This window comes from Lithobates pipiens, unplaced genomic scaffold (genome assembly GCF_037356315.1).
Source record: "Lithobates pipiens isolate NorthernLeopardFrog02 unplaced genomic scaffold, aLitPip1_a1.2 Scaffold_13, whole genome shotgun sequence".
Lineage (NCBI taxonomy): Eukaryota > Metazoa > Chordata > Amphibia > Anura > Ranidae > Lithobates > Lithobates pipiens.
Window position 1 is genome coordinate 288037901 of NW_027507718.1, and position 27383 is coordinate 288065283.

Here is a 27383-nt window from a genome sequence, read left to right on the forward strand (position 1 = left end):
TAGAATGATTTCCATCTTTATTAAGAACTTTATAGAGAGATTTATTTCATATGAGTAAAAAAGAAGTGTGTTGAGATTGTGCTAGTGACTTGTATATCTTTGATGTCATGATTCCTGTTTTACCTCCTGTTGCTTACACATCGTTGTGAAGATATTCTATAGAGAAAAAGAGCTGGGAACATCCTGTATGGATTAATATTAAAGTCTCCATATAACCAGAACATTTCATATTGATTATGTGTTATGCTGTTAGAGGATTTTGGGAGACACTCATTGCAAACTGGTTATCCAGATTTACTTCTTGATGTGTCTTGCATCTCACCATGGAAAGTATTGCACGCCTGAACCTGTATTAAAATGTAAAAAGATCACTTATGTAGGAATACACTATACTGTATATACACAACAAGAGCAAACAAAATATACTGTTATGTTGCAGATCAACATATGGGTCTAATAGCTTTTATCAGCTTAACCATTGACTACTTGTAATAAAGGACAAACAGGTTAGCCTGTTCCTGGACACACTCTATAAAAGCTATGGCTAGTATTAATACAAACATTTAAAAAAAAAAAATCAAGAAAATCTATGAAATAAAATGTTTTGAGTAAAGCTTAGAAAATAAATAGTGATATGGAATTATTAAAGAAATTGCATCACTTACTTTTTATTTGCAATGACATATATGCATGGGTTGTAGAAAGTGGAGGATTTAGCAAACAGTGGAGCTATGATAGCCATTGCTGGTGTAATTTGTTTAGGATCCCCAAAAGATGACCATAAGCACACAATAGAATAGGGAGACCAGGCCACCAGAAACATGACAATCATTACTACTGACATCTGCAAGACAGAAAAATGGGGAAACTTTTCTCTTTAAAGGCCAATTGCAATAAAAACATAGTGAGTCACAGTACTTTGTTGATACAAATCTGCACGCTAACCCCATAAACAAACATTCTTTATGCAGGCCAAAATTTTCAACAAGCAAATCCTCTCTCCTAGCTCTCCTAGCACAAATACCCCCCCCCCCCCCACATTTCCCCAGGAGCACAAATCCTCTCCTGCAGGACAAATCCCCACAATCATCCTTACTAGCACAAATCCCCCCCATTTAGCACTAATGCTCTTCCCTCTCCACCCTCCTAGCACAATCTTATCCCCATCATAAATGTGTTTTATGTCTTATCCCCATCATAAACTCTGCTTACCCCACCCCCCCCCCCCCTCATTCCCCAATTGTCCCCAGTTCAGTTCCCCCCTCATACATACAGACCTCAGATGCAAGATGCCCGATGTGATGTCCTTCCTCCTAGGCTCCTCCTCATCTTGACACATCCGAGTTGAGGAAGAACCTTGGACAAGCTGACATTTAAAACTTTTGCCAGGCAGCAGGTGAGGAGAGATGCCGCTAAGGCAGGGTTATAGCATAGAGGCTCAGGGACACCACTCACTGTAAGAATGGGATTTTACAGAGTTTGCTTACCTGCCTCCTACCCCCATTCTTTGCTGGGAGGAGATGGGGCAAGATAAGCAAACCCTGCACAGTCCCGATCTGACAGTCCCAATGTAGGAGCGCTGCAGTGGCAGGAGGAGGAGCTGGAGGAGAGGGAGCATAGCCTGCACCTCCTTCCAGCTCTCTCCTCCTCTCCAGATTCAGCCTGTCACTTCCTGAACAAAGCTGACAGGGGTAGTGATACAGCTGTCACTACTCCTGTCAGCCACTATAAAGACATGCTGACAGGTTAATTGCTTTTCTCTCAATTGACCCTAGTGTGTATGCATGTGAAAGTATAAGCTGAATAAACAATTACATAAAAAAAAAATTCAAATACATAATGGTGTTCCTGTAAAACAATTAGCAATATATTTTTAGCAACAAACACCTGTGTGATATTGGGAATGAGTAGATTTTTATATACATTATATAGTATTTCACCACACTACCCATACACTAGGCATTAAAGAAACATTGTTACCTTGCCCATGTAGGGCAAGGCGACAGTGTCTCTGAAAAGGATATCCCCGTCCCTTACACTTACCTGAACTCTGTAGCAGCTCCTTGTTCTTCTGCAGCCAGCAAGAATACCCACCACTTTCAGGTATGGAGAAGCATGAGATTTGCTCCCCTGTGAGTTTAACAGAATCTAGCAGCCAAATGCTAGGCCCAAGCATTGTTACATGCTATATGATTGGGGGAATGACGTCACATCTTCACTGGGTCACTAACGCAGCCAATTTCAGTGTCAGTTGCGAGTGAGTTTATGTAAGGTGAGTATATAGGGGTTTGGGGATCGTCTTCATGGTGTAGGAAATGTCATAATGCTGACTGAAGCCCGGCCTTCTAGAAACAGCACATGTGTATTTATATTACCATCACTTGAAACCCCTTTGCTATATACAGGTAAGCGCCTATTTCACTAATTATGTGACTTTCAGAAAGGATTTGCTGGATCGCTGATGTTTGAGGTATGTCATATTAAAGCGGTGGTATGCTATTGTAATTATTTTACTTTAATAAATTACTTTGCAAAGCTTTATTTTCACTTTACCACAAAAAAGTATATTGTTGTTCAACAGTGTAATAAAAAAACAAAAGAAAGGTCTGATATGATGTTCTATGACCAAAAAAAAAATAGGCATACCTTTGTGACATCGGCTTGATCAGACCAGTCTACGTTTCTGCCCCCTAGGGTGTTGCTGCTTCCGTATCCTTTCATGGTGATGGACACATTATAATAGCAGTAAAACATTACCATCAGAGGTACCACAAAGTTTACTGCAATCACAGTCATTGTGTATGAAACAAAGGACCTGTAAGAAAAGCAGTCCACACATGAGTGGAAACATTCATTCTGCACAATAACAGCTATACATGATAATCTTCTAATACACATTAACAGACAGATAATGGTAAATATTGTATTAATCTAAGCTATACAGTTTTGGCATCTGATGGATGACTACCTGATGCAGCTACCTTGACTAACTTTTTTTTCTGCCCCTTCACAGGCTTCTGACCAGTGAAGATGCAACTGTATACACTGTTACTGGGACTCTCTGTTACTCTACCTAATCCCTTATCCTCTATTTTTTCTGTTTCAATATGTTTATTGGAAAGTTGAATAAACAGGAATAAACAAAATCCTACAATCTGCTCCTTGTGCGCCCTCGCAGGGGCTACAAAACATGAACATGAAACCAAAGGGCCAGCCATCACATTAAACTTGTAATAAACAGAGGACAGGGGGGAATATGAGTAGGGCCAGCCATCACATTAAACTTGTAATAAACAGAGGACAGGGGGGAATATGAGTAGGGGATGGTATCAAGGCTGGTTCCAGAACCAGGCAACTCGTTTCCTCGTTGTTTCCGGAGGGCAGGCCCTTCTTCCACTACCCCCTCCTACGGGGGGCAGCAGAATTCGCTAGCAATGGGAGAGATTACAAAGAAGAGTGAAGAGAGACAGGGAACAAAAGAAGAAAAGATAGAGAGAAAAGAGAGGGAAGGAAGGAGGGGGAAAGTTCGGGCGTGGGTGCCTCGCCAAGGGGAGCTAGACCAAGCCTAGGCATGCTGCTTGGAGTGCGGGGAACTCATAGGAGATCCACGGCTCCCAGATTTTTCGAAATTTAGCATGAGAATCGTGAACAATACTGGACATACGTTCCTGAAGTAACATTGCAGTCATGCGGGTTTTAACACCTTGAAAGTCTACCCGTTGGGACTTCCAGGCTTGGGCAATGGTCCGCTTGGCCGCTATAAATAGGTAAGTAGCCAACTTCTGTTGAGGGCCCCGCAAACCAGGTACCGGGCAATGTAGGAGAGCTAGCTTAGCGTCCCTTCGGATGGTTAGGTGGAAAAGTGTCTGCAGCAAACCAAAAATCCTAGACCAGAACCCCACCAGCCTTGGGCAAGCCCACCATGTATGCATAACATCACCTCGCTGTCCACAATTACGGAAGCATCTGTCCGTACTCCCAGGGAAAGCCCGAGCTGTGCGGGCAGGTACCCAATACCAACGGAGCATTACTTTATATGCAGCCTCCAGGGTATTCGTGTTAAACGAGCATTTGGTGATTGTTTTCCAGGCCCTGCTCCAGTCCTCCGGGTTTACTGGGGTCTGAAGGTCCTTTTCCCATTGAGTCATATAAGAGAGGGGTGCTGATGGCGGACGGCTATTCAGAGAGGCATAAATGGCCGAAATAAGGCCTGGGGACCCTGGGGCATTTTGGCATGAATGTTCAAAAAAAGTTTTTTGGAAGGGGTAGGTGGACCTGCGGCGCAACGCTGCAATCCAGTGCTTTAATTGGATAAAATGATAATGCTCATTAGCCGGCGCCCCGTGTGTTTCCCGGATACTCTCCCAGGAGGGGAATACGCGTGAGGAAAGAAAATTTTGGACTTGTGGGTAGCCATGTGAGGACCACCAGGAAAATGCCTGGGGCTCCTCCAGACCCGGGGGGAAAAGAGGGTTATGGGTGATGGGAAGTAGGGGTAGAAAGGGGGACATCAGATTGCTGGAAAAGCGAACTGAGTCCCACACCTGCAGACTATGTAGGAGCATGGGGCTTAGGGAGGGAGGGCGCAGATTCCTGGGGAGCCAGAGGAGTGCCTGAAGTGCACAAGGGTCACAGCCAGGCACCTCCAGGAGCACCCACAGAGGAACATCCATGGTTGCATGGAGCATAGTCAACGGAGCGATCTGGGCCGCTGTGTAGTATTTAGAGATATTGGGGACCCCCAAGCCTCCCCGGAGCCTATGGGTATAAAGGGTTGCTCTAGGTACCCTGGGGCGTTTGCGCGCCCATATAAATTGGAGTATCCTATTCTGCAGGAGTCGAAGAAAAAAAGTGGGTACCCGGACAGGCAAAGTACGAAAATAATAAAGGACTTTAGGGAGGATGGTCATCTTCACCGCCGAGATCCTGCCTACCCATGAGAGTGTGGGGAATTGCCAGGCTTGCATAAGGGTGGACACCGTTCGCAACAGGGGATAATAATTGGCCGAGAAAAGGGAAGAATAAGACGGTGTCAATTTGACACCTAAATAATCGATCGAGTGGGATACCCAACGGTATGGAAAATGGTCCTGGAGGCGCTGCACCAGTTCCAGAGGGAGGTTAACATTCATCGCTGTGGTCTTGGAGAGGTTAATTTGAAGACCTGAGAAGGCCGAAAATCGGTCTAATACTAGTTGCAGGTTGGGCAGGGAGATAAGCGGGTTGGACAGGGTCAATAGGGCGTCATCCGCAAAAAGGTTCACTTTGTATTGAGTGCCCGCGTAAGGGATTCCCGAGATATCACCATTGGCCCTGATCGCCGCCGTCAGCGGCTCCAATGCCAGGATAAATAGTGCCGGGGACAGGGGGCATCCCTGTCTAGTCCCCCGGAGTATCGGGAAAGGTTCAGAAAGGAAGCCCGCATATTTCACCGACGCCGACGGTGTGGAATAGAGGGCCTGGATCCATTGTAGGAAATGTGGTCCAAATCCCCATTTGGTTAGAACAAAGTAAAGGTAGTCCCAGGAAAGCGAATCAAACGCTTTATAAATATCTAGGGATAGCAAAAGTCCTGGTATTTTACGCTGACGAAGTATATGAAGGAGATGGACCACCTTGCGGACATTGTCCCCCGCCTGGCGACCGGGCACAAAGCCCACCTGATCCCTGTGAATGAGGGCCTGAAGATATCTGTTGACTCGCGTGCTCAGAACCTTTCCCAGAACCTTCAGGTCAACATTCAACAGGGAGATGGGACGAAAGGACTGTGGGTCTGTGGCTTCCTCGGATGAGGGACTTTAGGGCTTGGGCGACCTCCATTTCAGTTATGGGAGCATTCAAATTAGCCTGTGCCGCTGAGGACAATGAAGGAAGACTAATTGATTGGAAGAATCTCTCGGCCCTGTCTCGGTCGAAGGCAGCTGGTCCACTATAGAGGGAGGAGAGGAAGGAGGCAAAGCCAGCAGCTACCTTGGATGGATTGGACGTGAATCCCCCACCTGTCACCTGTAAACGAACCGGCCTGCCCGGACCCCCCACTGAATTGAGTTTCCTAGCCAACATGGGACCAGGTTTGTTCGAGCAACTGTAAAATTTATATTTGGACCAGCGCAGAGCTTTCTCTGCCTGAGCGGAGGCGAGCATGTCCAACTCAGTGGCCAAGTTGTCGCGTGTCCGCCTATGGGCTACCGTAGGACGCGCCTTCCACGTCGTATCTGCCGCTTCTAACAATGAGGTCAACTCCCGTATCCGCTGCTCCCTGGCCCGCTTTGTACGAGAAGCGATCTGGATTAGGTGTCCCCTGACCGTCGCCTTGTGGGCTTCCCACAAGGCAACTGGAGAATCAACTGAGCCTACATTTTCTGTAAAATAGGTTTGGATATGTGTTTCTATCTGAGAGGATGTAGCTTGCGTACTCAGGAGGGATTCATTAAGCCGCCAGAGATAGGCCGGGGCGGGAGAATCCTGCCAAGGAGATTCCGAGGATCAGGGGATCATGATCCGACCAGGGCGAGGTAGCAATAACGATCTTATGTACCAACGGCAGGGAGCTAAGTTGCAGAAACACGTGATCTATTCTACAAAAACTCTGATGGGGGTTAGAAAAAAAAGTAAATTCCTGTGACAACGGATGCTGCTCGCGCCACACGTCCACCATGCCATATGATTGAAAGAGATCATGCAATATTTGTTCCTGGGAGGCATCACGGGACGGAGGCACTTCCCTGAGACTACGCCTGTCCAAAGAGGAGTTAAAAACAGAGTTGGAGTCTCCCATCATAATCAGGAGGCCTTTTTGGTGCCTAGTGATCACCTGAAACAAATGGGAGAAAAACCTCTGCTGAAACGAGTTAGGAGCATAATACCCAACTAAAGTGACCTCCTGGTCCCAGAGGGTGCCCTGCAAGATCAAATATCTACCCGTAGGGTCCGCTATTTCCTTGGAACAGGTAAATTGGAGGTTACGCCTAAAAGCCATCAGCACCCCTCTTTGCTTCTCAGAAGCGGAAGCCGTAAAAAACACTGGATAATGGGAGGACAAATATTTGGGGGAAGAGGATAGGGAGAACCTGGTTTCCTGCAGACACACCACATCAATGGATTGAGATTTTAAGTGACGGAAGACCTTTGACCTCTTAATGGGGGAATTAAACCCATGGATGTTCTGTGAGAATATTTTCAGCACATTCTGAGCCATCTGGGGGGTAAAAGAAGGTTCATATAATTATAGAGCGACCAACAAGGCACGTACTTACCCTGAGCCCGTGGCGATTGGGAGGGAGGGGAACACCAGGAAGAAGAGAAAGAAAGAGAAAAAGAAACACAGAATAGACAAGTGAAACACATAAACACCACAATTGGTGGGCATTGCATCCTGCAGTAGGACACTAAAGGAGGCGGCTCCACCACCAACCACAAGGCTAACAAATAGTAAAACATAACAGCATTGACAACAGTAATAATAGAATATTACTACATCATTATCCTATTACCGCCCCTGCACAGGGCAATTAAAACTAGAACAGAAACAGGTGAGACGAGCTAAGCCCATCCCGTAGTACTGCTACCGGGTAGCAGTGGATAAAACTAACAATGGGATTAAGGGTCCCCTCCAGCCGGCACCGCCCCGCTGGGAGCGCCCAAGGAGAGAACCCCACCTCGGTCCCCGAACGTGACCCCCGCGCCGGAGCGCCGCCAGGCCCCAGGGGTCCCACAATAAAAGAGGGGACCCCGTATGGCCTAGGGCCACGGTCCAGCAGGGGGGCCACCAGTGCTGATCATGGCCTGCACCCTTAAGGGGGACGGACCTGAATTAAACCATGGCTCGACCCGAGCAAGGAAGGGAGGGTAGGAAGGAAGGGGGGGAACAGGGAAGAGAGAAAAAAATAAAAAATAAATAAATAATAATTTAAGAGGGAGAGAGGGGTAAGGGAAGGGGAGGAAGAGGAAGGGGATGGGGAGGGGGAAGAAGGGAAGTGCAGAAAGGGGGGAAGAGAGGCGCAGGGTATGGGGAGCGGGAGAATAGAAGGGAAACAGGGAGGGGGCATGGATGAGGAGAGGAGGGAGTGTGAATAAGGAGGGAAGGCAGGGTAAAAGATGGAAATGTTAGAGCCCTTTACAGTTCTTAGGGTCCAAAAACCAACCAATACATAAGAAATTAGACTTTATATACAATAAGCCCTGCAACCGGCCCCCCAGACTGCCCCCATCCCACCAGGGTTACAGTCCCACTTTCTTTATTTTAAAGAAACAATTGGTCCAGGAGAAGACCCCCAGATAAGCTGGGGGGCTTGGGCAAAACTAGGCAGTCATAGTAGGGCTGGAGCACCGACAAAAGCCTAAAGTCTAAGGTGAAGGCACATAGGGCCTGAATATGAAGTAAAAACCACAAGTAACTGTAAAGTTATAAAATAAAAACAAGGAAGGGAGGGGGGAGGTATGGGCCAGGAGAGCATAGTCCCATCATCTGGTATGAGACAAAATCCAGCATCAGGCAGAAACAAACAGTGCCTCAAAGGTCCGGGGAGGCCAACCGAACCAAAAACAAGGGATCATGGATGGGTTCACCCGCACGGTTGTCATCCCGGATCTAAATAGGGGGATCGAGCATGTGACTGGGTAGCAGGAAGGGGGCGTTTCCGGTTGTTGACTGGTTCCCACACACGGCCCAAGCACCTAGAAGAGGGCCCAGGACCTGAAGCCTTCTCACGGAGGTCGGGGTCATCTGAAGAGGGGAGCAAATGTAGAGCTGCAAAAGTCGCCTGGGCTTCCTCTGTGGTGCGCACCGTGTAGCTCCAACCTTGGTAGGTGAAAGCGAGGTGAAAGGGAAAGCCCCATGTGTATTTGATGTGGCGTTCCACCAGAGCTGAAGTATAGGGTTTCAGTTGTCGCCTCTTTAGCACTGTGGAGGGGGCCAAATCGGTAAAGAGCTGGTACTTATGGCCTTGAAAACGGAGATCAGGCTTATCCCGTGCTGCCCTAAGGAGCGTTTATCCTCTATTTTTTAACTGCACGCGCAGGTATTATCACTCAGTTTCAGGATACAAGCCCCCCATGATAGGGGGGAATTGTTTGTTATTGCACAAATTGTCCCTTGTTAATCTGGGGCTTCACCCTTTCTCCCCTCCTTCCTCATCACCCCCCCCCCACCTGATCCCTCTCCCCACTCCTCCCCCACCTCCCCCCACTGATGATGTGTCCTGTTCTCCATAGGAAAGAGTTTCCCTGTGTACTGCTGGATGCATATAGTTTAGCTGTGGACCCACATATAGTAGTTGAACATTCCACTAGCACTACCAGGTTTTGAACTATATAATAACTAGCAGAAATTGTTAATGTGTTGCCCGGCGTGTGCGGGCCTCTGTGTGTTGACCACGTTTCCCCCCACTTAGGGTTTTCAGCGCCCATAGCAGTTTTAGCTGATATGTTGATTGCAACTTTAATAGTCCGGCCTATCCGGCCTGATTTCCTTCTTTTTCTCTCTTTCTCTATGTCTCCTCTCTTCCTTCTTCTTCCCCCCTTCTCCCCCCTTCCCTCACCTGCAACCACTGGTTCCTTCCTCTCCACCTCTCCCCCCCCCCCTCTGAGACAGCGAGCTTCACCTTTGGTGCTCAAAATAAACCCCATACTTTACCCAATCGATGGCAGTGCCAACCCCGATGACATTTTCCTCTCTTAATTGCAGAGGCCTTAACACCCCGGAGAAGAGAAGGCAGATTCTATATCATTTTTACAAACTGGGGACTCAAGTATTGCTTTTGCAGGAGACCCACTTTAGATCAGATGCTATCCCGCAGTTACCGTCTAAATACTACCCAATTTGGTACCACAGTACCAACCCCTCAGCTAAATCCAAAGGTGTCTCTATTGCATTTCACGCCTCTTTCTCCCCAGATGTCCTTGACACCTACATTGATCCCCAGGGTAGATATGTTTTTTATCAAATTGTCACATTTTAACACGATTTATACTGTGGTTAACATTTACTCTCCCAACCAGGAGCAGCAGCATTTTCTCACCAAAGTGATCTCCCACCTTAAACGGTTTGGCACGACCAACGTGATCCTGGGAGGGGACCTCAACGCCACCTTGATACCACGCCTTGATGCTTCGACCGGTAAGTCATCGCTCTCCCCAGTCTCTCTGACCAAAATGCGCACACTCCTATATGACATATCCCTAGTAGACGTTTGGAGACTGTTACACCCTACCGTTAAAGACTACACTTATTTTTCCCCGGCCCATTCCTCTTACAGCCGACTTGATTACTTTTTTGTCTCTCAATCCTTACTGGACTACTCCCCCTCTGCCTCTATAGGCCTTACCCTGTGGTCTGATCATGCCCCCATTCATTTGGGCCTGGGCAGGCTACCCCCTCGAAATAAAAGATTGTCATGGAGGCTTAACGATAACTTTCTCTCTGATTTCGTTTGCACACAGGATATCGTACAAACGATTAAACACTTCGCTACTGATCACACCCATGACACCACCAACCCGCTTATCCAGTGGGAAGCGCTTAAGTGCGTTGTTCGGGGTAAACTTATCCAACATGGTTCCTGTATCAAGCGCGCACGTACTGCTGATATCGCACGTCTCCTTAATACTATAACCACTTTGGAGGCTTCACACAAGAAATCTCCGGTTGCCACAACGTTACTAGAACTCACTAACGCCAGGAGAGACCTAAAGCAAATTTTTTCCCATCGTGAAGCGATTGCGAGGGATAAAGGGCGTTTTGCCCATTATTCATGTGCCAACAAATGCGGTAGACACTTAGCGCATACCCTTCAACCCAGACAAGCCAGGAAGCCCATCCCATTTATTAACTCCCCGACAAAAGGCAAAGTGATGAATAACATGGCCATAAAGGAGGAATTCCGCCAATATTATTCCAATTTAAATAATCTTACCCCCTTGTCTTCCTCTTCCCCATCTCACCTGCAAGACCTATCCACATATGTCCAGGATACTGCGCTCCCCACTATACCAGTTACGGACCAAGCAGATTTGGAATCTGCCTTTACTGACGCAGACTTTCTGGCGGCCATAAAACACCTTAAAAATGGAAAGAGCCCCGGCCCAGATGGGTTCTCCGCACGCTTCTACAAGACTTTTGCACCCCAACTTATCCCCTTTTTTAGTTAAAGCTTTCAATGCCATTGACGGGAATCTTACCCCTCCCTCTGCCCTTCTTCAAGCCCAAATAGTTGTCATTCCTAAACCGGGCAAACACCCGTCTCTATGCCCTAACTATAGACCTATCTCTCTTTTAAATATTGATTTGAAATTATACGCGAAGATTCTTGCCACCCGCTTATCACCTCTGCTCCCAGACATAATCCACAATGATCAGGTTGGCTTTGTCCCTGGCCGCGAAGTCAGAGACAATACCACCAAAACTGTTCACCTTATCCATTACGCTCAGCGCCACCTACTGCCGACCTGCCTTCTCTCCTGTGATGCAGAGAAGGCCTTCGACAGGGTCAGCTGGTCCTTTCTTCGTGCCACCCTGTCCCAATTGGGCCTAGGACCTATTATGCTCTCCCGCATCATGTTCCTATACTCCACACCCTCAGCCAAGATCCTGGTAAACGGCTCCCACTCTGACACATTCACGATTGCCAACGGCACTAGACAAGGCTGCCCTCTCTCTCCTCTTATTTGCGCTTGTGATTGAACATTTGGCCCAGGCTATTAGAGCCAACCCTAGCATACATGGCATCCACACCCCTTCCGCCCACTACAAACTCTCTTTATACGCGGATGATCTCCTCCTCTATGTTACACAACCTCACATCAGCATACCCTCCATACTGGCGGAGATAGACCGATTTGGGCGTCACAGTAATTACAAGCTGAATATCTCAAAAACGGAGGCACTTAACTTGACATTGACACACACTGCCCTCACTTCCCTCAAGAATAATTTCTCTTTTCAGTGGCAAGAACGCTCGATCTCTTATCTAGGAACAGCCATCCCAGACATCTCCCAGACATATATTCCCTTAACTTCAGTCCTCTTCTTACGAAGCTTAGACGCCTTACAGACAGTCGAATGGACCTCCCTCTGTCCTGGTTTGGTCACATGCATACCCTGAAGATGGACATACTCCCCAAACTCTTGTATCTCTTTCAAGCTCTTCCCATAGCTCTCCCGGTGGCGTTCTTCCGCACCTTACTTTCAATGGGCATCCGATTCGTTTGGCAGGGGAACCATCCCAGACTGAAACATAAACTTCTATGCTCTCCCATTGCAAAAGGGGGTACCAGCTTACCAGACTTTGAGCTCTATCATGTCTCTACGGTGCTGTCCCATATCCTGGAATGGTTCCCCCGCCCCTTAGTCAAGGCCACCGTTTCAGTAGAACAAGACCTATCCGCTACCGATCTCCGTGCGCTACTCTGGGGACATGCCCAAACATTCAAGTCTCCTACGGGCCTATCCCCCCTTACTAAAGACTCTTTGATGATTTGGTACCGAAAACGAGAGACCTATTCACTATCCTCTGACCCGAGCCCCCTCACTCCTCTGTTTGATAACCCTGCCTTCCCAGAAGGCATTTCCATCCAAACCTTGGACGACTATGACAGGTCCTCCTGGCCCATAGCACAACAATTTGTTAACAGCACACTGGGTACTTTTGTCACAAACTGAACCGACGCTTCCTCTAAAATTAACTGGCTAATTCATCTACAGCTGACGTCCTTTTACAAAACACTCCATGACTCCAATCAAGTTCATAGACCAGTGTTGGGATATGAACAGTTATGCATGCTCCCGGAGACACCTCGTCACACCCTTTCCCTACTTTACAAACTGATCATGACCTACTCACATGGATCACTACCTAAGTACGCTAAAATCTGGTCAGAGGACCTTGGGAGAGATATAACTGATGAGGAGTGGAGTAGGGTCTTCTTCTTCACCCACAAATCAACGATTTCTAGTTACGCACAAGAGAAGAACTACAAGCTGGTGTCAAGGTGGTACCGGGTCCCGACCAATCTCAAACAAATGTATCCCTCTACCTCTGACATTTGTTGGAGATGCAACTCCGCAAAAGGTACGTACATTCACATTTGGTGGGAGTGTGCTGTACTCCTTCCGTTTTGGACACAAATCTTTCAGATCTACTCAGATATCTATGAAAAACCGCTTTCGCCTTCTCCCTACATTGCCCTTCTGTCTCTTCTCCCGGGCTCCATTAGATCACAGAAAAACAACTTACTAAAATTTTTCCTTTGTGCAGGGCGACAGTTGATCCCTAGACATTGGAAAACCACCACCTCCCCATCCTTATTAGAATGGGTAGGTGAAATTAACAACTTAATGCTCATGGAGGACATGCAAGCAAAGGTACTTGATAAACAGGCTAAATTCTCCTTTACCTGGGGTATATGGATATGGAGGCATTACTCTACTTCAGACAAATTAAAACATAGACTCTCAGCAGTCACCTCCACCTGAGCTATTGATTTAACCTCTCTGGCAGACCTTAGGTCTTAGACACTGAAACTCCCAACCTCACGGAAGCTTGCTGTCTCTTTGCCCTACTTCTTCCCCCTTCTGTCCCTCTTTTCTTTCTTATCTGCCTTTCCCCCCTCACCTCTTTCCCCACCTCTTCTTCTCTCTTATACTAGCAGGCCTCTCTTGGCCTTTATACGTGCCTACAGACATCCTGGTTCACTAACTGGTAACCACCACCCATTGAGGGTTCCATATGGACCTTGTCTTCTTGGTCACGCTCATCGTAGCAGATTTAACGCTAATATCCACCCTTCCCTGGTACTGGACGCAGCAAGCTCCCATAGGGGCGCCCAGTCCAGGGAAAAGGATACTCGTATTGTTTGATTTATATGTTTACTACTGTGAATATAGTTGGGAACCCCAATGTGCTACATGACTGTAACAGTATGCCTTATTCTACCATTACCTGTAAAGTATATACTGTGTTTAATATTGTTGGACCAGCCAGTCCATTGTTGGACACCTGCCTCTGTTCCCACCTTATGTTTTTTCTATTGACTTTACAATCTTTAATTGCCTATATTCTGATAAAAAAAAAAAAAAAAAGATCAATAAAAACTTATTGAACCTAAGCTATACAGTTTTAATTCAGATAAAATTAAGGTAAAGGAAAAGGCACAGCACTATAACAAATTTTAACATTGAGAACAGTAGCCAAATAAATACTGCATTAAGTTGCTTTTTAAAACCTTCAAAGAAAAATGATAGCTGGAATTTAATTAGGTCAAATAGTCAGTTCACTCAATGCTGCTATGTCTTTCACCTGTCAGATTTTTAAATCCCTTAAGTACTCTATAGGTGAGATATCATTGTTTGAGTTCTTGGATCCGCAGGCCTACCTATGCCATTGTGAGGAGTTTCACTTTAACTATTTTATATTATGTAGAATGCAACAGGGGATACTGCTCCCGAAAACTGCAATTATAACAGAGAGATTTCACTGTTTGCGCAGAGGCCCATATAGCCCCTCAGTCTCCAACTGCAAATAAAATCTCTTATTGTGATGGACTGACCCTTTTAATCTCAGGAAATCCTAAACAATAACAGCAACATTTTTTTTTGTTTTAATACAGGTACTTATATAGCGCTGTCAATTTAAGCAGCTCTTTTTACACTATTTTACATTCACATACAGAATACAGAATACTTTATTAATCCTAAAGGGAAATTGGGAAATTGTTATGACACAGACACACTTAACAAAGACAACACAAGATCACAACAATAAACTGAACAAGATGCAAAAACACAACAAAATTACCAATAACAGCCATTAGCACCAAATAAACAAAATTAAAACTACACTACAAATAAAACATCCATACAATTAAAATACAACATAGAATAAATAATACAAATGAAATCAACAGACAAACTACCAAATACAAATAATATACCACTTTCTCTAACACCACCCCAAATAACCAACACAATACCAACATACTATAAAAACAACACAAAATCCTGATCATGAACCAGAAATGAAACTGCCATTCCCTGCTCTCAAGGAGCTTGCAATCTAAGGTCCCTAACTTACATTTGTCTATACACATACTAGGGCCAATTTACCTATCAGCGTGTCTTTGGAGTGTGGGAGGAACCCATGCAGGTACAGGGAGAACATGTAAACTCCAGGCAGGTACTGCCGTGGTTGGGATTTGAACCAGGACCCTAGTGCTGCTAGGCAGAATTGCTAACCACTCAGCCACTGTGCTGCCCAGTATCCTTACAATAGATGCATACATGCTACCAAAACTGTGGTAAAAGTCACTTGACCATTCTTAAAGTGATAGTAAACTCTGTACTACCACTTGTACCAACAGGTTAGCCTATAATAAGGCTTACCCAGGGCCGGCCCTACCATGGGACCCAATGGTACTATCGGTCCCAGGCGGCACTTTCAAGGGGGCGGTAAACTGCCGCCCACCAGCCAACCTGTTACATCCCGCTCCGCTGCTTATCCCACTGTGAGAAGCCCGGTACCAAGGTGACAGGGGTGTACAGCCGGGTCGGTGGCTGAGTGAACAGGCAGGCCATACGGCAGATGATCAGACTTGCTGGCCAATCAGCAGGCCAGCAGGCGGGGAGCAGAGAGATGACATGGTGGCAGGTGACTTTGTGGCAAGTGACAATCTGCAACGTGTGGCAGGTGACGTCGTGGCAAGTGACAATCCGCAATGTGTGGCAGGTGACGTCATGGCAAGTGACAATCCGCAATGTGTGGCAGGTGACGTTGTGGCAAGTGACAATCTGCAATGTGTGGCAGGTGACGTTGTGGCAAGTGACAATCCGCATCTGGTGGCAGGCGACGCAGCAAGTGACAATGGCAAGTGACATGCTCAGAGCTCGCACTGATTCTGAAATATGGTGAGTTGATTTTATTTTATATAACAATGAAATAATGAAATAATCATTCTTTTTTGCGATACTGGCTGCGTCGATTTAACTGACAATTGCGCGGTCATCCGACGTTGTACCGAAACAAAATTTACGTCCTTTTTTTCCCACAAATAGAGCTTTTTTTGGTGGTATTTGATCACTTCTGCAGTTTTTATTTTTTGCGGTATAAACAAAAAAAAGAGCGACAATTTTGAAGAAAAAGAAACAATTTTTTTTTTACATTTTGCTATAAAAAACATGCAAAAAAAAATAAAAAATTCTTCATAAGTTTAGGCCAATATGTATTCTTCTACATATGTGTGGTATAAAAAATGCAATAAGTGTATATTGATTAGTTTGCGCAAAATTTATAGCGTCTACAAATTAAGAAATAGATTTATGCCATTTTTTTTTTACTAGTAATGGCGATCTGCAGTTTTTAGCGAGACTGCAACATCTCGGTGGACAGATCAGACACTTTGACACATTTTTTGGGACCATTTACATTTATACAGCGATCTGTGCTATAAAAATGCACTGATTACTGTGTAAATGTCACTGGCAGGGAAGGGGTTAAATGTGTCCCTGGGAGGTGTTTCTAACTGGGTGAGTGGGACTGCAGGAGGAAAGAGATCTCTGTTCCTAATCACTATGAACAGCAGATCTGTCTCTCCTCCCCGTCAGAATGGGGATTTGTCGGTTTACATTGACAGATCCCCTTTCTGGCTCTCTGTGGAGCGATCGTGGGTAGCCGGCTGACATTGTGGCTGCTGGCAACGCACAGGTCCTTTTATACTCCTATATACATCTATAGAGTCATGACAGGTCCACTTTATACTCCTACATACATGTATAGAGCCATGACAGGTCCTCTTTAGCGTCTACATACATGTATTGAGCTATGACACGTCCTCTTTATATTCCTATACACATGTATAGAGCCACGACAGGTTCTCTTTATACTCCTATATACATGTATAGTGCCCTAACGGGTCCTCTTTATACTCCTATACATGTATAGAGCCATGACAGGGCCTCTTTATCATCTACATACATGTATTGATCCATGACACGTCCTTTTACACTCCTATACACATGTATAGAGCCTTGACAGGTCCGTTTATACTCCTATATACATGTATAGAGCCATGACCGGTCCTCTTTATACTCCTATATACATGTATAGAGCCATAACAGGTTCTTTTTATACTTCTATATACATGTATAGAGCCATGACAGCCCCCTTTATACTCCTATACACATGTATAGAGCCATGACTGGTCCCCTTTATAATCGAGCCATGACAGGTCCTCTTTATACTCCTACATACATGTATAGAGCCATGACAGGTCCTCTTTATATTCCTACATACATGTATTGAGCCATGACACATCCTTTTATACTCCTATACACATGTATAGAGCCCTTACACATATAGTGCTACGACCGGTCCTCTTTATACTACTTTATACATGTATAGAGCCATGACAGGTCCTCTTTATACTCCTATACATGTAAACAACCATGAAAGGTCCACTTTATACTCCTATATACATGTATAGAGCCATGATGGGTCCCCTTTAGTTATCATGATATAAAATAATGAATGTGAGGGCCCTTTGGTGGGCGTGAATTTTGTTTGGGGGGGGGGGGGCAGCATTTTATTCTTGGTCCCAGGCAGCACAATGTCTTGGGCTGTCCCTGGGCTTACCTATGGCACTGTGAATTATTATTATTGTACAGGATTTATATAGCGTCAACAGTTTGCGCAGTGCTTTACAACATGAGGGCAGACAGGACACTTACAATACAAATCAATACAGGAGGGATCAGGGGACCCTGCTTGTTAGAGCTTACAATCTAGAAGGTCTCCTAAACTTGCACAGTTTAGGAGATAATCAGAGTGCATGCAGTTGAAGACATCAAGACATCATTAGTGCATGCACTCAAAAGGTCCGGCTTACAGTGCCAGACCTTCAGAGCCTGTGCCGGAAATGGCAGCTTTATGGCTCCAGCCAATCACATAGCCAGACTCCGCAAACCCGGAAGACAGACAGGGGGAACCTCTCAGCAGTGACTTTATAGTGCTGGAGGGCTTTGTTCTAAGGTGAGTATTTCATAATGTACTTGTATGCAATGCATAATAATAGCACATTATGCCATTGCCTTGTAGGTCTTCTTTTTTTTTTAACAATTGCCAGTTTACAACCACTTTAATGCTTATGAAATGTAATTAACATAATGTATTGTGTCAATGACAATCAATGTATTGTATTTATATTGTATCATATCATTGTAATAATTGTAATGTAATCATTCTTACATATCATTCTTCCTCCAGTTAATTGTGCATGTGGCTCCAGTAGGGTCTGGAGCATAGCTTGCCCATCCAACAACAGGCATGACAGACCAGAAAACTGCATTTAACCATGCAGCAATAATCATGGCTGCATAATGATAGCTTGTTATTCTTCTTCCTGCAGAAAAAATATATTTTTAGTTAATGTATTTTTTAGCCTAGTGAGGTGTACTATAACATATACGCACTAACAGTAACCATTCCCTGTGCTTTCTTACACACTCATTACATACTGTTGCTAGACTCTGCGTCAGAGTTAATACCATAAGTCCAAAACAAAAGAATCCAAACAGCCAAAAAAACGTCTGCATGCAGCTTAACCCCCAGACCCCCCATCCAAATGCCTACCCGAGCCTGATCACGGTGTGCACGAGAACCACTGCTCTCCCAGGTCTCTGCCTCCTCATTGGCTCCCACTGCTATTAATCACAACCAGGGAGGATTGGGGGGGGGGGGATTGAGCCACGCTCTGTGGAGGTGGATCCAGAGTGAGCACGTGGCTTGCTATAGGGGAACTCAGCAGAGGGCAGAAGCCCAGAGTCCCGGCTCTCTGCAAAACCATTTCACAGAGCAGGTAACTATAACATGTTTGTTATTTTAAAAAAAATATAAATAAATGGTATGTTTATTATCACTTTAAATGTATGTAAACTCAAAATACAGTTTTTGGTATTTTTTTAGCACTATGCCTCACTGTATACCAAGCAAATAATTTTTTCGTGAATCTGTTGCAAAGTTTCTTGATTGTAAATTCTGCCAGTAACAGCAATTCCTGTTTTCATTAGCAGCAGTGTTGTCAGGCTTGGCATATTAGACCTGTGCATTCCTCCCGTGAGCCAAAGGCAAACTGAAAGAAAGGCATATAAAAAGCAGCCCAATGGCAAACTGAATGAGTGCATATGTAAAAAAACAAAGAGGCATGAAGCTTAACATTGATTTTGGGTTTACATACAAATTAAATGTTTATTAATAAAATAACAATTCTGAATAAATATTTTTTTATGGTACAATCGTTTTTATTTGGTTAAACAAAGCCAATTTATAAGTAGTAGACGCATTCGGCACAAGTGTCGGAGGTGGTAATGAGTGGTAATGAGTAACCGGACATGGGGCCCGAAACATGGTGAGGCAGCAGGGGTGGGATTGTTGTCCCACGGTGGGGGAGAGGGGGGAAGGATAAAAGAAGGGAAAGAGAAAAAAAGTGGGGGGAGTTGGGAAAGGAAGGAATAAGGGAACAAGGGTGGAGCAGGATGAAGGAGGAGCAAGGGGGTGAGAACAAAGTAGAACAAGAAAGGAAGGAAAGAGATACGGACCTAGGCAAGAAGAGAAAAAGAAATGATTAAAACAGAAATAGAAAAAAGATGTAGGCTTAGGCTGAAAGAGATATTGGAGCCTGAGAGTTAGATAGTATAACAACATGGTCCGAAATACCCAAATGGGCTGGGGGGGCAGAGTGGGGAAAGCATAGGTCCACCAGGGATTCCACACTTTATGGAACTTAGCATGAGAGTCATGAAGTATACTGGTCATCCTCTCGTGCAACATGAGGGTAGTCACAATGCTCCCCACCTCTGCAACCCAACCGAGGGCCTTCTCCAGGCTCTGGCAATAGCACGCTGGCAGAGAGCTAGGTGGCCTATTTTTATTGATCTGAGATAAGGCCTGGGAGGTGGCAGTGAAGAAGTGTATGCCAGGCGTTTTTTTGGAAAGGTACATGAAAAGTGTCTAAAGTAGGCCATAGACCCTGGACCAGAATCCCACCAAACGTTGGCAAGACCACCAAATATGGATCTTGTATCTGTGTTGGCCACACCCCCTGAAACATCTATCATTGTATGATGGGTTTGAATGGGCTATACCGGCAAGGACCCAATACCAGCAGAAGAGAACTTTATGGCTGCTTTCATGGTGACCGTGTTGAAGGAACATTTGGCTATGGATGACCAGGCCCTGCTTCAGTTCTCTAGATCTATAGTGACCACCAAATCTCTTTCCCATTTACTGTAGAAATGTATGAGTGGGAGTGAAATTAACTCCACCCCCGTTCAAGGAGAAGTAAACAGAAGAGATGATTCCCAGGGAACCAGGTGAGTGAAGACAGATATGTTCAAAGGTCGTAGTTTGAAAGGTAAACAAAGAGTTATGACAAACGGTTGAGACCCAACATTTGTAAACTTAAAGGGATTGTAAAGTCAGAATGTTTTTTATCCTAATGCATTATCTGCATTAAGATAAAAAGCTTTCTGTGTGCTAACGTCACGTTGCAGAATGGAACCCAAGGTGTCAGAGGTAGGATCTGCAGAGTTGGGGTAGCTAGTGGGACATAGAGTTCAGCAGCCCCCACGGGGGTACCTCTACACAAAAAATGGCCTGGTCATGAAGGGGGTAAATCTCCCAGAGGTCAAGTGGTTAAATACTGCTTGTGTTGCTAACTGTAATAGGCAACACCATTTGTTTTTTCAAAAGCTCTCATACGCCAAGCTCATTGTGTTTACCAGTACTACAAATATGAGAACTGTTAATTAAATCTCTACTCTCATATTCAGAATTTAATCTTAATCAGTACCTATGTCAGGTCTACAGATAGTCAGGTATCGATCAATGGCAACCACAGTCAGCAGTCCAATGCTTGCCATGCCAAAGAAAATATTCAAGCCAGCATAGATCTGCAAACAAACAAATTTTTGGCATTTTTTCATACAGCATACAAAACAAAAACATCATCTCGTTCTCATCTTTGTTTTAGTAAACCTAGAAATGCAGGATATATCCATTATAGACTTTTAAATATTCATTTACGATAGTCTTTATAAGGAAAATACTTACAAACCTGCATCCTTGCTTTAAAGCCATATAGTGACAAAGGCCCACAGAGCATAAAATGTCAAAAATCAATCAGTGCACCTAGAATTTTGTACTTATTTTTTGCCTTTTTGTTTTTGCATGTACAAGGCATGTAGGGTATTTTTTTTACCTACAATTTATTTAATGATTTATTATGTTAAGGATTAATAATATATATATTTTTTAATATCATTTAGTTTGCCAGGTATATATTAAATAATGTACAATTATTGCATAAATAATTCATACATTATTAAAAATAGTATTTTTTTTTCACCATAAAATATTTTGTTGTTGTCTATTGAGGCTCGGTTCACACTTGTGCGGTGTCACCCATGCAATTCGATTCTGGTGCTGACCAAAAAAAGGGTCCTGTGCGAGTTTGGTTCCGAATGCGTTGCGATATCAGCCATACTATATGTATGGCTGATATCGCATTGCATGGACATCGCATGTGATTTGGACTGCCGTGCATTGGTGTGAACCAGAACTGAGGGACACAAATAGTCTTAAACTTTGAATTTTACTGCTGCCTACCAGAGAAACTGAAAATGGCCACACAAAAAAGACTGTTAGCCAGCACAGAATAAACAAGCCCACAACCAGTATGTCTCGATTTTGTACCAAAGTAGTAATAAGAGCAGACCTTAAAAACAGAGGGGTTGGACTTGTGTCTCTTAAAGTGGTTGTAAATCCTTACAACCGACTTTGACCTACATACAGGTACAGTAAGCCTAGATTAAGGCTTACCTGTAGGTCCAAGATATATCTCCTAAACCTATACGGTTTAGGAGAAATTAACCCGAAGACAGCCACCGCTGTCTACGGCACATGCGCCGTAGACAGCGGCATGCAGGCGCACTGGGGCAGGCCGCAGATCGTGGTGATATGCCGCGAGTGTCGGCTCCCATGCGCATGAGCGGGAGTGACGTCATCGCGGCTCTGGCGAATCACAGCACCGGAGCAGCGAGACCCGGAAGTCGCTCTGGGATACATGGCAGCGGCGAAGAGGAAGACGGAGGACCGCTTTGGGGGCTTCGTTCTCAGGTAAGTTATTCATAATGAGCTAGTATGCTATGCATACTAGCTCATTATGCCTTTGCCTTACAGGGTGTGCTTTTTTTTAATAAAAAAAATTTGCCTTTACTTCCTCTTTAATAGACTCCAAGAAAAGGATTTTATGGTGGTTACAAAATGACAATTCTCTTTCTCATTCATTGAAGGACACAGGGATACTTACACCTTCAGAATGTCCAAAAGTAGTCCATCTGGAGAGTGGGTAACATAACACAAGTTAACAGAAAAAAAAAAATTAGAAAATTAGAGACTGCCTGCAGCTCAAAGCTTTTATCAAATGAAGCCTGAACATCCACCAGAAAGCATTTGACATTTGACAGCATTCATCACAGTTGAAATCAAATGGGAAGTTTGGGGTACATAGAAAAAATAAACATACATACTCACCTCCATGCTGCATCATCAGTCTGAGGCTGAAGCTATTTCCAGCCTGCTGTAAGACTGAGAACTGATCAATTACATGACTGCTGATAGCTTAGTTCTCAGTAAGCTCTGAGCAAAAATCAGTGGCTATCAGTCACTGCTCCCTGCTCTGCCCCTCCAGCACACACTGGAGAGCTGCTCTGGGAAGAGGACAGAAGCGGCTGTCTTAGGCTTTGAGCAGCATGCTGGCAATCAAGCATCTGAGGAACTCTTCCAGAGCCTAGAGTAGCTCTATAACATCAACCAACAGCGGGCTTTATCCCACTGCCGGATGATTCTAGGTCACAGTAGAGCACCAGTAAGTGTACTCCTGTGATGCAACAAGAGAAGTATGACCAAAAAGCTTTGCCCATTCTTCTTTTTTAAAAGAATAAAAGGAAAGAGGAAACCTTAACTCAGAACAAAACTGCTAGATACTCACAACAGTTAATTGCAGTGACAGGGACAGGAGAACTCCCTTAGCACCGGCCCAATACCTCCATAAGGAATCCCCAAACATACTGTCCTGACCTGAGTAGTTCAAAGGGAATGGAGGAGGTAATCCCTAAACCCACACATACGTACCGCTCTGCAGTAGTAAAATGGCCTTGCTCCCAATGCGTTTCACTCTCCGCCCCCGGAACTTAGTCACCCCCAGACTAAGCTCCAGAGGGCAGAGCAAAACATGTTGGGGGGGGTGTGACCTGGTTGGAGCCAGGCTGAGGTTGCCACTCTGACACTACTGAGGAGCGGGACAGATGTGCGGCTTTAGGGATTACCTCCTCCCTTTCCATTTGAGCTACAGCAGGAGCTAGGATGAGCTCCATCCCTTGTCAGCACTCCCAGCAGCAGCTGCAAATAACCACATTTACCCCACGCAGAGACTGAGCAGCACACTAAGCTATTGTAGGTCACACTGACCTGAGTAGTAAAGCCCTGTGTGAACTTGGAACACAGGCGATAGTCACTGAAGTGATCTAATACATTTGGCATGAATCTACCAGTAGCTGTTGATAGTAGCAAATCTTCCAAATAGAAAACTTTAGAGCTTAAGAAAAGTGTTTATTCTGACATCAAATTTCAATTTTGTTTTAGTGCTAGTCTTTTGAATACAATGCCATTTTAGTTTTAATCATATTTTAGTCATCTGAATTGCTACAGTCATATTTTAGTCAACTGAAATCCCCAGTACATTTTAGTCGACTAAAATTGAGTGGATTTAGTTAAATTGTAATGCATTATTAAAGTGGGGTACCCCCTAAAAAAAAAAATTAAAAGTCAGCAGCTACAAATACTGCAGCTGCTGGCTTTTAATAATCGGACACTTACCTGCCCCAGGGTCCAGCGATGCGGGGGAACAAAGCCCCCCCCTCGATCTCCGCTCCGCTCGCGGCGCCGTCATGCATACTGTGGGCACCCGGCTGTGGCTTCACAGCCGGGCACCCACTGCGCATGCGCGAGCGGCGCAGGGCGCCGTGATACGCTGTACAGTCACCTGGGACACATGACAGGTCCCAGGTGAATGTGCGGCGCGAGGGGAAGTGATGTCACCAGCCCGGGCAATGAAGAAGGCAGATTACGAGGGACCCCCTAGCAACCGGTATTTAGAGGTGAGTAAAAAAATTTTTTTTTGCCAATTATTTTTTTTATTTTTTTTAGTAATTTTAAGCAGCTTTTATTTTTTTGGTGGCAACACCACTTTAAGGCATTTCTCTAGAATTTCCAAACTCCTTATATACTACTGGAGTAAAAATCGAATATGTTATTTATGGTATTAGGGTTTGAACATGCACTACAGACACAGATTTAGTCATTGTGATATATAACCATTTTCACCTCAAATTTCAATTTAGTTTTAGTCATAGTCTCTTGACTAAAATGGCATTTTACTTTTAGTCGTATTTTAGTCAACTAAAATATTGTTAATTTAACAAAAAAAATTTCGACAATGAAATTAACACTGCTGAAGAAAGCACAGCCACTCTTCTGAAGACACAAGCAACTAACAGAGGCATGCAGATTGTGAGTAGTGTTTTCCTGTAAAATCCTTTTTGGAGTTTATTTAGAGACCCAGGTCCCACCCCTCTGTGTTTATGATCAGCGTTTGGTACTACTTTGTTACAAAATTGAGGCATGCTGGTTGTGGACATGTTTATCCATTGGTGGGTAACAGTTTTTTTGTTGCAAGTGTTGATTTCTCCTGTAGGCATTAGTAGAACTTAAAGGTTTAAGACTTCCGGTTTCTTTCAATGGATGAAAAAGAAATACCAAATAATAAACTTGTGATATTAAAAAGCTATTTAAACTGAGCAAAACAATTAAAGTTTCCCTTTAGGATAATTTAATGGTCATACACATATCAATTACTGGTATACATCAGTCCAATAATTTCTGGGACCCTCTCACATAGTTTTCAAACATACAGGGGTAAATGTATCAACAATTTACTCGAGTTAATATTCCACCAAAAAATTTATTTCAAGATTCAACAGGATTTACTTGCTGGTTTCTACCAAAATGCACTCTATGTATTATGCAGGCAGCTGACAAGGGAATCTTACATAAATTGAATGTTGCCAAATCAAATGTGATTTGAATGTTGAAAGTACAGCACAATTTGATTTCTATCTTGAAGATAATGTTTTGGTCAATCTTGTTTTATTGCAATTTTTGACAGGTGAATCTGGTTTCAAATTGAGTGAAAACCATGGTCATGCAAAAAAAAAATGGGGGGAGGCAGGGTGGTAAAAGTGGCAAATGCTGGGCAAATTTCCTATTGAATCAAAGATAATGAATGGAATGTTTTAAGTGTGGCAAGCACTATCTTTTGCATGTGGGTAACATTAAATTGCCTCATTATATTCAGAGTCTAGAATCCGCTTTAATAAACTGGCTGTGATCATATGCATATAAAACTTGACAAAATCAAGATAGTTATTTTTGCAAGTGCAAGGAAACAAATCCAAAAAAAGTGTGTTTAAGATACATAATTAAACCTGTCCAAAATGTTCAGTACCTGGCATCCTACATTTCCAAATTTCCAACTTCCATGAAGGTCAGAAGCAGCAGACATAGGATAACCAATCCCACTGACACCGATATCAGTAAATGCCAGATTGATAATGATGGCATTGGTTGCTGTTCGAAGCTCCTTGTATTTTACAAAAATTCCCAGAACCACAATGTTGCTTAAAAGGCTTATTACCCCTGTGTGAACAAAAGTGAGATATGTGGCACTGGCTCAAAGGAAATAAACTAGAAACATTTAATATAAACTGCACAAACCATGGCAATATACCCAAAATTTAACAGTTTTCTCATTTATTCGCAACTCTAATGATAAAAAAAAAAGTTTTGGGGGAAATTTTGTGTTCTACAGTATATATATAAGTAAGCTGTCCGTGACTAGTAAAAGTTCAGCCTGGCTTAGTCACCTATCTTCTATTAATAAAAAAATGTGTAATGTGAATTTATGAAGCATTCACAAAATGCTGTTTACTGACCTGTACATAGTAGACCCCAGCTTGGAATAGCAAATTTATGTTAAAAATTCAGTATTCTTTAAAGTAAACCTATAGTTTACAAGGTTGAAAAAAACACAGGTCCATTCAGTTCAACCTAAAATGACTATTGTTGCCATTGCTGACCTCTTGAAAACTCTGTTTCCCTGGCTGCCCCCTACCTGCTATGCTGACCCTAAGTCTACAATGCCATTTGGGTGACCCTGAACAAGTATGCAAATAAGGAAAGCTAGACAAGGATCAGCAGTGTATATATCTGCATGTTCTGGGTTAGTGACTCAAAATATTGGTGCAATGCGTGCCAGTAAACAAGCATTTTAAGGGGAGGTTAGTTTTGGCAGTTTCCATGTCTACTCTGACAGGTTTCAATTATTCAAATTTTAACTATAGTAAGTACCATACGGACAAATATGAAAATTACCTAAATCTATAAAGTCTTAAAGGACAAGATCATACCTGCTGTTATTAGATAGGCTGCAACAATATTATGTTCATGCTGGGAAAACACAGAATGAACTTCAGTGGGAGCAGTAGAACCATTCACCGTCTCAGCCCAGGAGGATGTTGATGTTTTTTCCATTGCAAGTTTTTTTTTGTTCTCATGGATGTGTCTCAGTGTACTGACTGTCCACTAATATGCCTGGTCATTATTTCATGTGCTGCTCGAGCATTAAAGTGCTTGAAAAGCTGACAGGATTCAGACCACAGGTTTGTGTTGAGCAAAGCTTGTTAACTAAACAAAGACCAGCACAGAACTTGGCGTATTCACAATGAACTGCTTAGTTTTCATTCAGAGCCTCTTTTCTAGAGAGCTTAATTCCATCACATGCCCCTATTATCAAACGGCTTGGAATGTGACACACAACTTACTCCTTCATAACATAACAATCTATTCCTGGGATCATCTTTTAATGGCACCTAAATAGAATTCTTTTTTTAATCATCGCTAAAAACACAGTACTACAGTATAGCGCAGCTTTTGACAGGTTGCATAACACCCTGGCTTCTTTTATCCCTTTGGGCTTCCAGGAGAAAGAAGTCACCATTAGAATTCTCAGTTCTGCGCCATTATAAATGCATACAGCTGTGTCACATGCTTTAGATTCACTATAAAACAGATTTGCTGGGGATACAACAGACCTTAGTGGAAGTGGGCAGAAATTCATACCATTTTAAAAGGATAAGTTCACCTTTGTGAACCCCATTTTAAAGAGGAAGTAAACCCTTCCAAACAACTTGGACCTATAGGTAAGCCTAGATTAAGGCTTAC

The 27383-nt window shown here is 43.9% G+C and overlaps 1 protein-coding gene across 1 annotated transcript; it reads right to left on the minus strand.

Moving 5' to 3' along the window:
* Window positions 1-26872, minus strand: RRH (retinal pigment epithelium-derived rhodopsin homolog). Its single transcript, XM_077476720.1, has 7 exons — window positions 26570-26872; window positions 25609-25799; window positions 20836-20935; window positions 18234-18387; window positions 2647-2815; window positions 666-844; window positions 1-347 (listed from the first exon to the last, which is right to left on the minus strand). Exons 1-7 carry the CDS (start codon window positions 26691-26693, stop codon window positions 242-244), a joined length of 1023 nt encoding a protein of 340 aa, XP_077332846.1. The 5' UTR covers window positions 26694-26872; the 3' UTR covers window positions 1-241.
* Window positions 26873-27383: the final 511 nt, after the last annotated feature.

What these genes read in the sequence shown, in the direction of transcription:
- RRH (XM_077476720.1), bottom strand. Translation starts at nt 26,693, where the DNA reads ATGGAAAAAACATCAACATCCTCCTGGGCTGAGACGGTGAATGGTTCT. An exon ending in ATCAAGCCGATGTCACAAAG is followed by an intron (nt 845 to 2,646) that starts GTATGCCTATTT and finishes TCTGTCTTGCAG; the next exon opens with ATGTCAGTAGTAATGATTGT. An exon ending in TATGTCATTGCAAATAAAAA is followed by an intron (nt 348 to 665) that starts GTAAGTGATGCA and finishes ATTTTAATACAG; the next exon opens with GTTCAGGCGTGCAATACTTT.